Raw genomic sequence first — 11,593 nt, 5'->3', positions numbered from 1 at the left:
CTGGAGGTGGGTGATATTTCGGTCGATGTTCATGGTAGATGTCTCACAGTTCTCAGAGATGTATTTGTAATCTTCAGGACAGGGTTCCCCATCCACACCATTGACACAGGGAATGGGCACGTTCTCATAGCCTCGAGCTACATCCCTGGAAGCAGAGGGGGAGGAGGAACAATTATAGCTGGGGTGACTGGCTCCTCAGACGAAAGCAGGGGCTGGGAGGCTGGGCCATGGGGAAGGCTGGAGGTGGGGCTAAGGATTACTGGGGCATGAGGGATAGCTACTAGCTAAACTTGAGTTTCAGATAGACACAAAACAATCTCCCAGTGCAAATGTGTCATAAATGCACATGGGACTGTTTTAAGCTGTTCTCTCCCAGCAAGCCCAGTAGGAAGAGGCCAGAGAGCTGTGGGGATTCTGTGAGGTCTGGGATGTCCTGACAGTCAGGGGCCTGGGCTCACCGGCAGATGATCTTCTCAGTGCGGATGGCCCGGTTCCCCACACCAAGCCGAAGCTTGCGGTTGAGCTGGAGTGCAAACCACACATCAGAACGCTCAGGGGTCAGGTCACATGCTGTGTCCCCTTCCTTGTTCGGCAACTCAGGATTTGCCCCCCGGGACAAGAACAACCTGGGGAGGGAACAGGGAGCTTGTGGGGGTGTATGCATGGGAGGGGCAGGGATGGGAAGCTGGGAGAATGGAGCCAGGCAGCTCACAGCACACAGTCGTGGTAGCTCTCCCGTGCTGCGATGTGCAGAGGTGTGTCACCATGGTAGTTGACAGCATGGAGGTCACAGCGGGCGTTCAGGAGGACCTCGGCGATGGCGGCACTGCCAGTGTAGGAGGCCCAATGCAGGCAGATGTTCTCCTCCTGGACAGCAGTATGGGGAAAGAATGGGCACAGGCAGCCAAGCCCATGAACCCAGCCTCCACTTTGCTCAGGCTTCTCCCCCATCTTTCACACCCAAATCCAAACTCCCACTCACATTGTCGGTGAGGGTGACATCAGCACCCCTTGTAAGCAGCATGCGTATCACCTCAATGTGCTTGTGCTCTGCAGCCCAGATGATGGGTGTCCACCCGCCACTGTCCTGTGGGTGAGCAGAGAGGGAGGAGGATCAGGAGCAGGCCAAGGCCATATGGTCAAGGGCACGTACTCTAGAGCCATACTGCTGAGTCCAAGCCTGACCACTCAAAGGCTGTGGGACCTTGAGCAAGTCACTTAACCTCTTTGGGCCTCGGCTTTCTCATCTATAAAATGCATAGTTGCTACTGTCTATGATTACTAAGAGAAATGTATAATTTTTCCTCTTCCTAAAAATACTGCCCAAACCCCAAACCAATAGCAGTAACAAAACAACCCATTTCCTAGGAGTTACACTGATAAATTAGAATCAACAGATACTTTTAGACACATAGACTATTCTCTAAGAGTTCTCTCCTTTAAAGGAAAGAAAGCTGCTTTAGAAATATGCAAGTTCTTCTACTCGGAATATTATTGCTTTTTAATTTTTGACTCACGTACTTTTGTTAGTTAAATTTGTATCTTCTAGGCTGCAACACTTCCATGATACATCTTCAAGGGTATGAACATGTATGGCTAAGCACAATTGATAACAGTGAATCTAAATTCCAAAATCAATCTCCATAATAGTCTATGTGTTTCCTACTGCCAAAGGGGCCCTTTAGAGTAGTGAGAGAAGATCTTCACCCTGAAACCTACAGCGTCCCTTTTCAGCAGGAAGTAGCTAAGAGAATACGCCATCCCCTTTTCCTTATGAATCAGGGTGAAGTCTCTCTCAGGGAGGAGAGATAGGGAATGGCAAAGGACACACTGACAAAGGAGATTAATCAGAACTGGCTTCGACAAGCACTGTGGCAATTGGACAATTAAAACAGACATTGGCGGGGAAGAACGACGAACTGGGGAGGAGGGTAGAGAAAAAAGTGCAACAATGAATGAATGAAAACCCAAAATCTCTGTAAATGTTCACTAAAATGAATAAAATTAAATAATTAAAAAAAAAGAAAAAAAATATGCAGGTTCTGAGTCTGGGGCAGGATATGTTATGTTAGTGAAGACACCTTGCTCAAGTTGGTGAGTCATGTCAAAGGCTACCTGAAGGCCGCTGTGGGACAAAGATAAGCTGAGGGTCAAAAAGAATGATACCGACAGACTAGAGGCATGCCTGGGAGGTGTACATGGTTAAGCACTCAATCGCTAACCAGAAGTTTGGAGGCTGGTGTTTACCTAGAGGTGCCTTAGAAGAAAGAGGGGGAAATCTCTTCTAAGGAAAAAAAAGCCAACCCTTAGAGGGTGCAGTTCTACTCTAACACACAAGGGGTCACTGTGAGTCCGAGATAATAGCAGTTAGTTTGGTAAGAGATTGAAATACTCCTAATAGGTGAGAATCTGGGAGTCGGTAAAAAATATAATCAGTCACTTTCAAAAATCAAGGCAGTAACTCATTATTTTAAAAACAAGTAGAAAAAAATGTGAAGACGAAAGAAACAACACATATGAAGAGCATGAATCAAAGTGCAAGGGTCAGAGGTTAGAGAAGAAACGGGGCCCAGAGCTTGAAGCACCCAGAGGAAGCAGGATGAGCAGCAGCCTGGGGGCCACAGACCTGAGCATTGACATCCACCTGTCCCGTGCTGAGCAGCAGGCTAACCATCTCCAGGTTTCCAATCTTGGCTGCGTGGTGGAGGCAGGTAGAGCCATCCTCCTCCTGGGGCAGACATGGGCAGATGAAGACTCGGCCTGGCACCACAGGCCAGCCCTTGCCCCCAAAGGCCACTCTCTGCCTGTACCTTGCTGTAGACGCAGCCGCCTCGCTGCACCATGTAGCGTGCCAACTCCAGATGGTTGTTCACTACGGCCTCCATCAGCGGTGTCCGCTGCTGCTTGTCTACTGCATTGATGTTGGCTCCAGCCTATAAGGACGTGGGACTTGGGCTGGCATCAGGGAAGAGTGATGCTGGGGAGGGGGTCCAAGGCCAGCTCACCCAGGCAGAGGGCCAGCAATGCTGACCTGAAGTAGCACATGGCAGATCTCCACGGAGCCCTTCTGGGCAGCTGCATGTAGGGGCGTGCGCTTGCTCTGCTGGTCGGTCTGGAAGTTGGGGTCGAGGTTGTCCACTGCAGTGGGAGCCCATCATACCAAGAGAAGAGTGACAAGTAAGTAAGCCAGGGTGGGTGGTATCTCCACAGGGCCCATGTGGGGTCAGGGGCCCTTCCTGGGCATCTTTGGTATTTAACTTACCTCCTCCACGACAGCACTTTTTAGAGTGGAGGGGTGAAGAATTCTGGCAACGCCTGGGTTCAAATCCCAGGCCTGCCCTTTAGTACCACCATGCCTTCAGGTTAGGTACCTACCCTCTTTGTGCTTCTGCTAACATGATCTAATGTAGTGAAGCATGCTTCACAACACTCAGCACCAATGGGCCTTCATCATCTCAACATCCCGAGTCACCTGAACTGTCCCCACTACACCAAATCCTTCAAGGTAAGGACTGCATCTTGGTCCTGAATCCAGGGCCTGCTATACAGTTCAGTACTCATAACCATTTGCTTAACAATCGAGCGGAAGAACACTCACACAGCATCAGGATCACCTTCTGTAGCTCCCCCTGCTTCACTGACAGGTACAGCTGCCGTGGATGGAAACGAAGCTTCTTCCGCCTGTCAGGGTGAGGGAGGATCTGAGCCACAGTCTCTGTACCTGCAGGCCCCATACTCTCCTGCCCCAGGCCAAGCCGTGCTCACCTCTCTGACTCTTGGATGACCAGTGCTTTTTCTAGGGCTTCCCGGCCTGGCCCAGGGGGCAGCCCCACAGCTGAGAGGCAGCCCCCATTGGGCAGTGTGAGAGAGGGCCCTGAGCTGTCAATGGTGTCAGCCAAGGGTTCACAGGGGGGCCGCCGGGGCTCACCATGCCCTCGCATCCGGGCACTGTGGGAGAAAGTGATGATGTCTTGGAGTGACAGGGAGAGAGAATGGAGGAACAGCATACAAGGGGAAACCAGTACCTGGGCTGGGATGTGTCTGCTCTCCCAGGGGCATCCTGGGCCAGGGGTGGAGGGGCAGGGGCCACAGAGCCAGCTGGTGGGGTCATCCCATCCCCCCTGGGTATGGTCACTTCCTGGGCCTCAGAGGCGTCCTCCCCGCAGTGAGGACAGAAGACCATTCCATTCAATTGGGACACACAGGCCTTGTGGAAGCGGTGGGCCACTCGGAAATCAGGGTGGCACTCCAGGAATGTGCCCTGGGGGGCAGTGAAAATGAGGTCAGGTCCTGCGAGTCCTTCCCCGGCCAGGAGGGCCTGCCTGCTGTGCTAGTCACTCACCGCTGTGCAGAAGTAGCCACATCCCGGGCAGCAGTGATGCTTGACCATGCGAGCACGGTGGGTCTCGCAGAGCACCATCAAGGCCACGCGGCTAGAAGGTCTCATGGTCTCCCGCTTGAGGATTGCAATGTTGCAGCCCGATAGCTGTGGGCAGTGAGGGCACACAGCGAGACAGTGAGGCCAGGCCTCAGGGCCAGCTCTCTCTGCCACCTCTGTTAGCAGCCCAGGGGCCTACCTCTCCGTCCACACTCTCTGTGGCCATGCACTTGTGTCCCGCCCTCTCACTGATGCGGTCAATCTTGGGTGCTTCCATGCGGCAGCTGCAGAGAGGCAGTTCCTCAAACCCACGTTCTGTCTCCAGTGAAGATGTGTCATTGGACACCCCTTGGATAGATAAAGTAAAGAGCTGAGGAAGGCCTTACTCTCACCTACCAGGACCCCTGACAGGTCCTCTCAACTATGACCCCACCTCCCCTCCGAGCTTTAGAACCCCCAAAGCCTAGCTTACGTGCCCCAGCCGGGCTCAGATGAGTCTCCCTCCTCCCCTTCCCTCCAGCCCCAAGGGTGCCCCCTAGTGGCTCCTTGTCCCAGCAAATGGCAATTACCAGCGTGGTTGGGAGAGAGGGTCCCCTCGCTGGGCAGCTCCAGGGACCCCAGAGGGACCTCCATGTACTCACTGGGGCCTGAGGAGCCCACACCATTCACTCCTGACACAGAGACAGAGAGCGTGAGAGTGCGAGCTCACAGGTGCATGCGTGTGGGTACGTGCAGGTGTACATGCGAGAACGTGTGTGTGTACGTGCATGCTCTCTGGGGGCCGGGAGGGGGCTGGAGGAGGGGACCCTGAAGCAGAGCAGCCCCCTCACCTCGAGGCTCCTTGGCCCGAGGAGGCTCTCGTTTCCGTCGCTTTCGGGTTGGCTTCACCCATGGGCTATCCTTCCTCCATTTCTTCTTGGCCTTACGCCGGCCACTGGAGCCGCTCTGCGGATGGGGAGGGGAGTTAGGGATCCCAGCCTCCAGCCCTGCAGTGCCCACATCCTGCGGGGACACCAGCCTCTGGCCTTTACCTTGTCTGACTGATTGCCTGATTCTTCATCTTCTTCTTCTTCATCCTCCTCCTCTTCCTCTTCTTCTTCCTCCTCCTCCTCCTCTTCCTCTTCCTCCTCTTCTTCACTCAGTTGTTCTGCAAGAGCTTCAACTTCAGACTGGAAGAGAGGCAAGATGGGTTGGGGGATGGCTCCCCAGCCACATCTCTCTACTGGGGAAGGGGAGAGGCAGAGTAGGATGGATCCAGCCCCCCAGGAACTGGACAAGGAGACAGAAGCAAGAAAGAGGAACAACAATAAAAACCAGGGATTGCAGCTATCTGGAGGAAGGAAGAGTCAGCAGGAAGGGGAGAAAAGGCTGGATAAGTAGAAAGGCACAATGAAAAAGGTGCTACATTTTATAGTTAACAAGTAACAATGTGTTTGAGTCTTGGTGATGTAAAGAAGGGCAGAAAACAAATATGATGTATGATTCCTTTTCTGCAGTTCAAAAACAGGTAAGTCTACTGAGGTTTCCAAAAACAGTCTACATTCTTTTTTTTTAAATTATTTTTTCCTTTTATAAAAATTTATTAATTTTAACGAAAGTTTACAAAGACTTGGGATTTCCAGTCATTCATTGTTGCACTTTTCTCCCTGCTCACCCCGTCCCCTCCAAATCACTTTTCTCCTTGAAAAGAAAAACTCTTTCATTGTTATGCAATCCCTCCCCCCAAGCTCACTCCACTATACAGCCTTCACTCTGGACTTCTGTATACATTTTTCTCTGGTAAATAGTGTCTGAGGTCTGGAAAGCTTGAGAATGGTTATCTAAGGTGTAAAACAAAGAAGAGTAAAGAAAAACCAAGAACAAGGACTGAAACAAATTAGTCCAAAGGAACAATAGGACACATGAATGCCAGCTACCTCATGAATGTGAAACCAGTCACCACCCTGAAAAGGATCACAGGAAAAGAGCCTTGGATAGAGTAGAAGAAAACCACTACAAAACCATAAAAAGACTAGGTTTACTGATAGATACCGATGTCAAACATTCTTCTAGGTGGTGTAGCACTGGTCTGTGCGTTGCTGTACAGAGGTAACTTGTGGTTGCTATGATGTTGAAGACTGTGACAGTGCTGTGCCAATCGTGGTAATGGGTACCCATGGTGGACAGTGTTGGCTGGAGCTTCCCGACTAAATCAAGCCTGGAAGCAGGAGCCGCATCCACTTCTGAAATGGCTTGCCTCCAGAAACTCTATGTACAAATAGTGCTCAGGCTGGCCGTTTGTTCATAGGGTTGCTACGACTTGACGGCACCAAACAACAACCGGTGGAATCCTTGAGACTACAATCTTTATTATGTTTACACTTGCCCCAATAAAAAAAGACTAGGGCTTTTAGACATCTTTTTATCGCTTGGCTCAATGACCTACCAAATAATACACAGGCCTATAGGAGAACAGTCGAAGATGATCAGGATGGCCCAGGATAGGACAGGTTCAGACCTGTTGTTCATAGGGCTGCTATGAGTCATATTTGACAGAACATGAAGATCAGAGTTCTGGCTGCTTAATGGTAAGGAGTTGCACTGCCACCCTAAAGGAACTCGGTTTGAATCTACCAGCTGCTCTGTGGAAGAGAGAGAGGCAATCTTCTGTATAACTTAATGCCTCTAAAAACCTGTACAAGGGTCAACTATGAGTTAGTACTAACTTGATAGTACACAACAAGTAGCAGCATTAGAAAGGCACACACTCCTTAGAACACTTTAGCATATGACACCAAAAACTTAGCATTTGCCCAGGCACAAAAACCAGGAGGCAGAAATGAATAGGGAAACGGGATGAATCAAACTGGTAAACAGGGACAAAATGGGAAGAGTGCCTATGTATGAAATAAAATGGGCATGACTTGTTGAATGGAAAGTGAATTTACTCTGTAATTTTACACCCAAATTACAATTAAAAAAAAATTACAATCAATAGATCAGGCTGTTTTCACCTGAACTTGCTGTCTAATCTTGACAGTCACAAATAAAGAGGGGATCTGATGTTCTGTTAACAGAGTTGGAAGCACTTGGCACCTACTATTATGTCTCCTTGCTGTGTGTGCACATGCACACACAACCCTGAAGCGGATTACGCTTTTGATTTTTTAATTTCCAACAGAAAAAAACAGCAGAGAGAAACATGTTTAAGACTCCATCCACCCCAACCAGCCACTATTAACCGAAGAATTTCTGAACAGCAACTGTGAATTTCTGAGCAGCAACTAACCTGGCTTTTCTCATAAGCACCTAACAGGTAAAAAGTGTTTACTTGTGTGGTGCTGTAGTCTGTAGTGAGCTAACCCAAAGCCTGAGTATCACTGGCGATTTGAACCCACCAGAGAGAATGAGCTTGACAGCAATGAATGAGTATATATTTATATAGAAAAAATTAAAAAAGCAAATACACAAAACTCACTAAGCAAGAACCAACTCACAGCTGACCCTCCAGGGGCTTTTCTGTAAATCACACAGGAAGAGCCTGTTCATCTCAGAGCTGCGGGTAAACTTGAACCACCAGAATGGTAATCTTTGGTTAACACTGAAATTCCCCACTGGCTACTAGAGCTCCTTGAGAAAATACAAGAAGATAGAATGATACTGCATCTGAAGTTTGCTTTAAAAAAATCCAGAAGATATACGTGTTGGTGGGGCTGGGAGATGTGGGAGGTGGTGAACTGCAGAACAAGGGATATGAAAACCAAAAAAATCCAACCAACCAATAAATATCAATGGACAGGCAGGAAAGCGCTGGAGCTGGGGGAACACTGGCTTGCTGACCTCACCTTGCTGTCAGAGTCCACACGCTCGTCCACAGAGTAGGAATCGTAGTAGAGACTGAAGTCATCTCCCACCACCGTCTCCCACTCTTCCAGGGACCCAGGGTCCCCTTTCTGCAGGGTCATTTCTGAGCCCCGGGTAGAACTCAACTCCTCTGACTAAAAAAGATGAGAAAAATGAAAACTTCACTTGTCTACCTCATCAGCCGCCACTTCCTTCCAGGACCCAAGATACCCTTGGTACAACTGCCTCCTCCACCCCCTTAGATGGAAAGGCTTTGCTCCCTGCCTTTCCTAGCTCACCAGGCCACCTCCTGAGTTCAGCTTCCTCCTTTTGACCATTTCTGGAAGGAGAGAAAGGGGTGAGGCCTTTGCTCTACAACTTCAAGATAAGTGTCAGGTCACAGGTGGGCAGGAAGTGAAACTGACCTGAAGTCATCTTCCCCAGAGTGTGTACGTCATCACTCATTCGGAAATGCTGCACTTCAGGGGGCCGCTTCTCAGGGACTGGGGGCTGAGGGAGACAGGGAGAACTTTAGATCAAGGAATAGCTTCAGTTCTGCAGAATAGGTTGGAGGCCCAGGTGGAGGCGTGTGGGTGAGTCACTCCCTCAAAAAGGCCATTGTGTCCCAGAGGTGCGTGGTTCAAATCCACCAGATGCTCTGCCGAGGAAGGAGGGACAATTTCCTCCTGTACCAGTCAGATTCGATTTGACAGTACACCACACAAAAATAATAAAAAATTTAAAAAAAATTTAAAAAATAATAAAAAAAGAATCTTTAAAAAATAAATACCAAAAAAAAAAAGGCCATGTGGACGTCCAGGAACTGGAACGTAATAAGACTTCAAGCATATTCCATGTCCTAACATTCATCTCTACACTTGCCCAAAAGTAGACCTTTTCTTTCCTCTCTACATATGACAAAGGAATTTTGTACATATATCAGCTTAGGTGGCAGTTCTGGTTCCTTTAGGGTATATTCCCAGTAGTGGAATTGCTGGGTTAAATGGTATTTCTATTTCCAACACTGAGAAAAAAAATGTTTATTGATGCTTTGTGCACAATAGTAAAAAGTTGGCATGTTCACACAATGGAATATTATGCAGCACTGAAAAACAACTCATGAAATATTATATAAGATGGGTAACCATGGAGGACATTATGCTGAGTGAAATATCTCAGTCACAAAAAGACAAATACTGTATAATGCCATTGTTATAAAAACTGGACTGACAGGGGGGTTGGGGGAAAACTATGAGGGGATAAATAATGTACACGGCATTGAAAGAGATGAGGTTTGAACAATCTGTATAAAATATATGATTAGGTATACTGGTATCACACACACACACGAGGACAGACAGAATGTATAACAGTAAAAGAACTTTTTTCCCCAAAGAAAAAAGCAAACTGGGGTGGGGGGAGCAGGGAGGAAATGTACAACAAAGAATGAATGGAAATCCAAGTTCTTTATAAACTTATAATGAAATCTCAATTTTAAAAAAACCACTTTTGTAGAGGTGGCCAAAAACCACACCCACAGAAGACCTTAAAACTGTCTTAAACTTCTGAATTCCAGAGCACCTATTCCATGGCCCTTCCTATGTCAACTTCTGTGGCCTTCAAATTCTTTCCCATAGGAATTAGAAATAAAAGTTTAAATGGGAGCTGGGGCAGCTTTCAAAGGGAAATAATCCCCTGGGGGCTTGCTTCCAGGTAAAAAGGAAGAGTGGCTTGAAGTTATTTTACAGTCTCTACTATAGGAATAATTAAGACTATAAAATTAAGTCCTTAATATCAATCTTCTCAAATGCTACACCCCCCCACACCCCCTCTCCCCCCAAGAAGGTAAACTCCAAGAAGACAGGAACAGTGCCAGTTCACAAGTTAACTTCCATTATTTGACATAAGATAGGTCCTTGGTGAATATGTAAATATGTGAGTGGAGCAGAAGAAGCCGGAAATTAAATTATAAAGAAGCCCACCAGGGGTTTATGGTCCATTATTCTCATTTCCCCCCACCCTGCCTTCATCCTCACCTGTCCATTTCCAGGTTTGGACATAGTTTTCCTGGCTCGGTGGACCTTGGGCTGCCCCTCTGGACTGGTGGTGGCTGGAGGGGGTTCAGGCCCTGTTGCTGCCGCCCCCTGGGCCGCCCCTGGCATACTCAGCAACCTCATGGCCAAGCTCTGGACTGAGGGAGGTGACTTCCCGGCCCCTGTCATTGACATCTTGGCCCGACTGGGACAGGCACCCCCCTTGCTGGGAGAAGAGGGGAATGACTTTGTGGCGTGGCCTAGCAAACAGATGGGCAGGCAGGCAAATGGTAAGATAAGAAGAAAGAAGGGGCAGAGGACCCTCCCAGCCCCCCACTCCCAGACGTCCCACTCTTACCTAGCAGGATTCGTCCCCCTTGGAGATCTCCTTCTCCTTCCAGGCTCTCAGGCTCATCCTCAATGAGCGGTGTGTCTCCCACGGGGGTGTCAGCCCCCTCATCACCAACAGTGACAGTAACAGTGGCTGGTGATGAGGGGCCAGCCGGCTCCAGGGGCTCGGGGTCAGCCTTAGGCAGGCTCTCCTCATTATGACAGGTGTCCCCCAAAGAGCCAAGAACTAAAGAGGAAGAGAAAAAGTTTGAGGCTAATGACTCAAGGGATCCAAGATCTTCTGTTGGGGGAGGTGAAGGTCCAATCACGCTGTTTTTACAGCACTTACCTCTCTCGGGGGCTCCTCTAGGCTCCTTTTCCAACAGTAGTGGCCCCATCTCTGCGGGGGCCTCCCCCTGAGAGGGGAGACATGGAACGGGAGGGCTGGTCAGCCCGGTAGGAAGTTGGGGGGCCCAGGACGCTTGGGCCCTAGGAAGAGAGAGCAGGCTTCGGGGCCTACCTCTTCCTCTATGAGCGCCCCCCCTACCGCGGCCTCGGCTGCCCGGAGGGGCCGCACGACCCCTCCCCCGGGCCCGCATGAGCCCCCTCCCTCTCGGCAGACCCCGCATCTCTGGGGCCGAGAGGAGAGGAGGGGGAGGGGGCGGGGCCTCGGCGCCCCGGCCCCGCCCCCTCCTCCCGGCTGCACGCGCCGCTCCCCCTTTGTCCCCCAGGCCTCGGGGACCCCTGGCACCAACCCCTCCAGCGCCCGCTGCCCCCCAGCCCGGCGGACGGCCCCTCGTGCCCCTCGCGCGTGTCGCTGGGGCCGCCGCGCCCGCTGCCCACTCCGGGGCAGCAGGCAGCTGCATGCGCGCCTCCGTGCCCACTCCCCCCACCTCCCACCCCCTGGTCCCCTCATCCGCCCCCGGTGTTGGCCCCCCGGATTGCTGCAAGTCCCGTCCGGGCCCCCCGGCCCCGTTGCACCCCCGGAGCATTGCACGGGCGCGCGCTTCCCCCGGGCGCGCGCGCGGGC

The 11,593-nt window shown here is 50.5% G+C and overlaps 1 protein-coding gene across 1 annotated transcript in view; it reads right to left on the bottom strand.

Moving 5' to 3' along the window:
- Positions 1-11,192, bottom strand: part of EHMT2 (euchromatic histone-lysine N-methyltransferase 2) — a 14,391-nt gene extending 3,199 nt beyond the window's left edge. Inside the window, exons 1-21 of the mRNA XM_006896262.1 lie at positions 10,913-11,192; positions 10,592-10,810; positions 10,237-10,493; positions 8,626-8,710; positions 8,500-8,540; positions 8,203-8,355; positions 5,410-5,547; positions 5,209-5,323; positions 4,948-5,049; positions 4,578-4,726; positions 4,343-4,486; positions 4,026-4,261; positions 3,766-3,948; positions 3,599-3,681; positions 3,032-3,138; positions 2,811-2,933; positions 2,627-2,728; positions 983-1,087; positions 713-867; positions 459-626; positions 7-145 (exon numbers count right to left, since the gene is read on the bottom strand). Of these exons, the coding sequence (XP_006896324.1) occupies positions 7-145; positions 459-626; positions 713-867; positions 983-1,087; positions 2,627-2,728; positions 2,811-2,933; positions 3,032-3,138; positions 3,599-3,681; positions 3,766-3,948; positions 4,026-4,261; positions 4,343-4,486; positions 4,578-4,726; positions 4,948-5,049; positions 5,209-5,323; positions 5,410-5,547; positions 8,203-8,355; positions 8,500-8,540; positions 8,626-8,710; positions 10,237-10,493; positions 10,592-10,810; positions 10,913-11,192 (3,084 nt within the window). The remainder of the gene's footprint in view (positions 1-6; positions 146-458; positions 627-712; positions 868-982; positions 1,088-2,626; positions 2,729-2,810; positions 2,934-3,031; positions 3,139-3,598; positions 3,682-3,765; positions 3,949-4,025; positions 4,262-4,342; positions 4,487-4,577; positions 4,727-4,947; positions 5,050-5,208; positions 5,324-5,409; positions 5,548-8,202; positions 8,356-8,499; positions 8,541-8,625; positions 8,711-10,236; positions 10,494-10,591; positions 10,811-10,912) is intronic.
- Between the last annotated feature and the right edge of the window lie 401 nt (positions 11,193-11,593).

The sequence above is a fragment of the Elephantulus edwardii genome, unplaced genomic scaffold (assembly GCF_000299155.1).
Source record: "Elephantulus edwardii isolate Elephantulus edwardi_28Jun2011 unplaced genomic scaffold, EleEdw1.0 scaffold00184, whole genome shotgun sequence".
NCBI lineage: Eukaryota > Metazoa > Chordata > Mammalia > Macroscelidea > Macroscelididae > Elephantulus > Elephantulus edwardii.
This window is presented reverse-complemented; position numbering and strand designations above follow the sequence as displayed.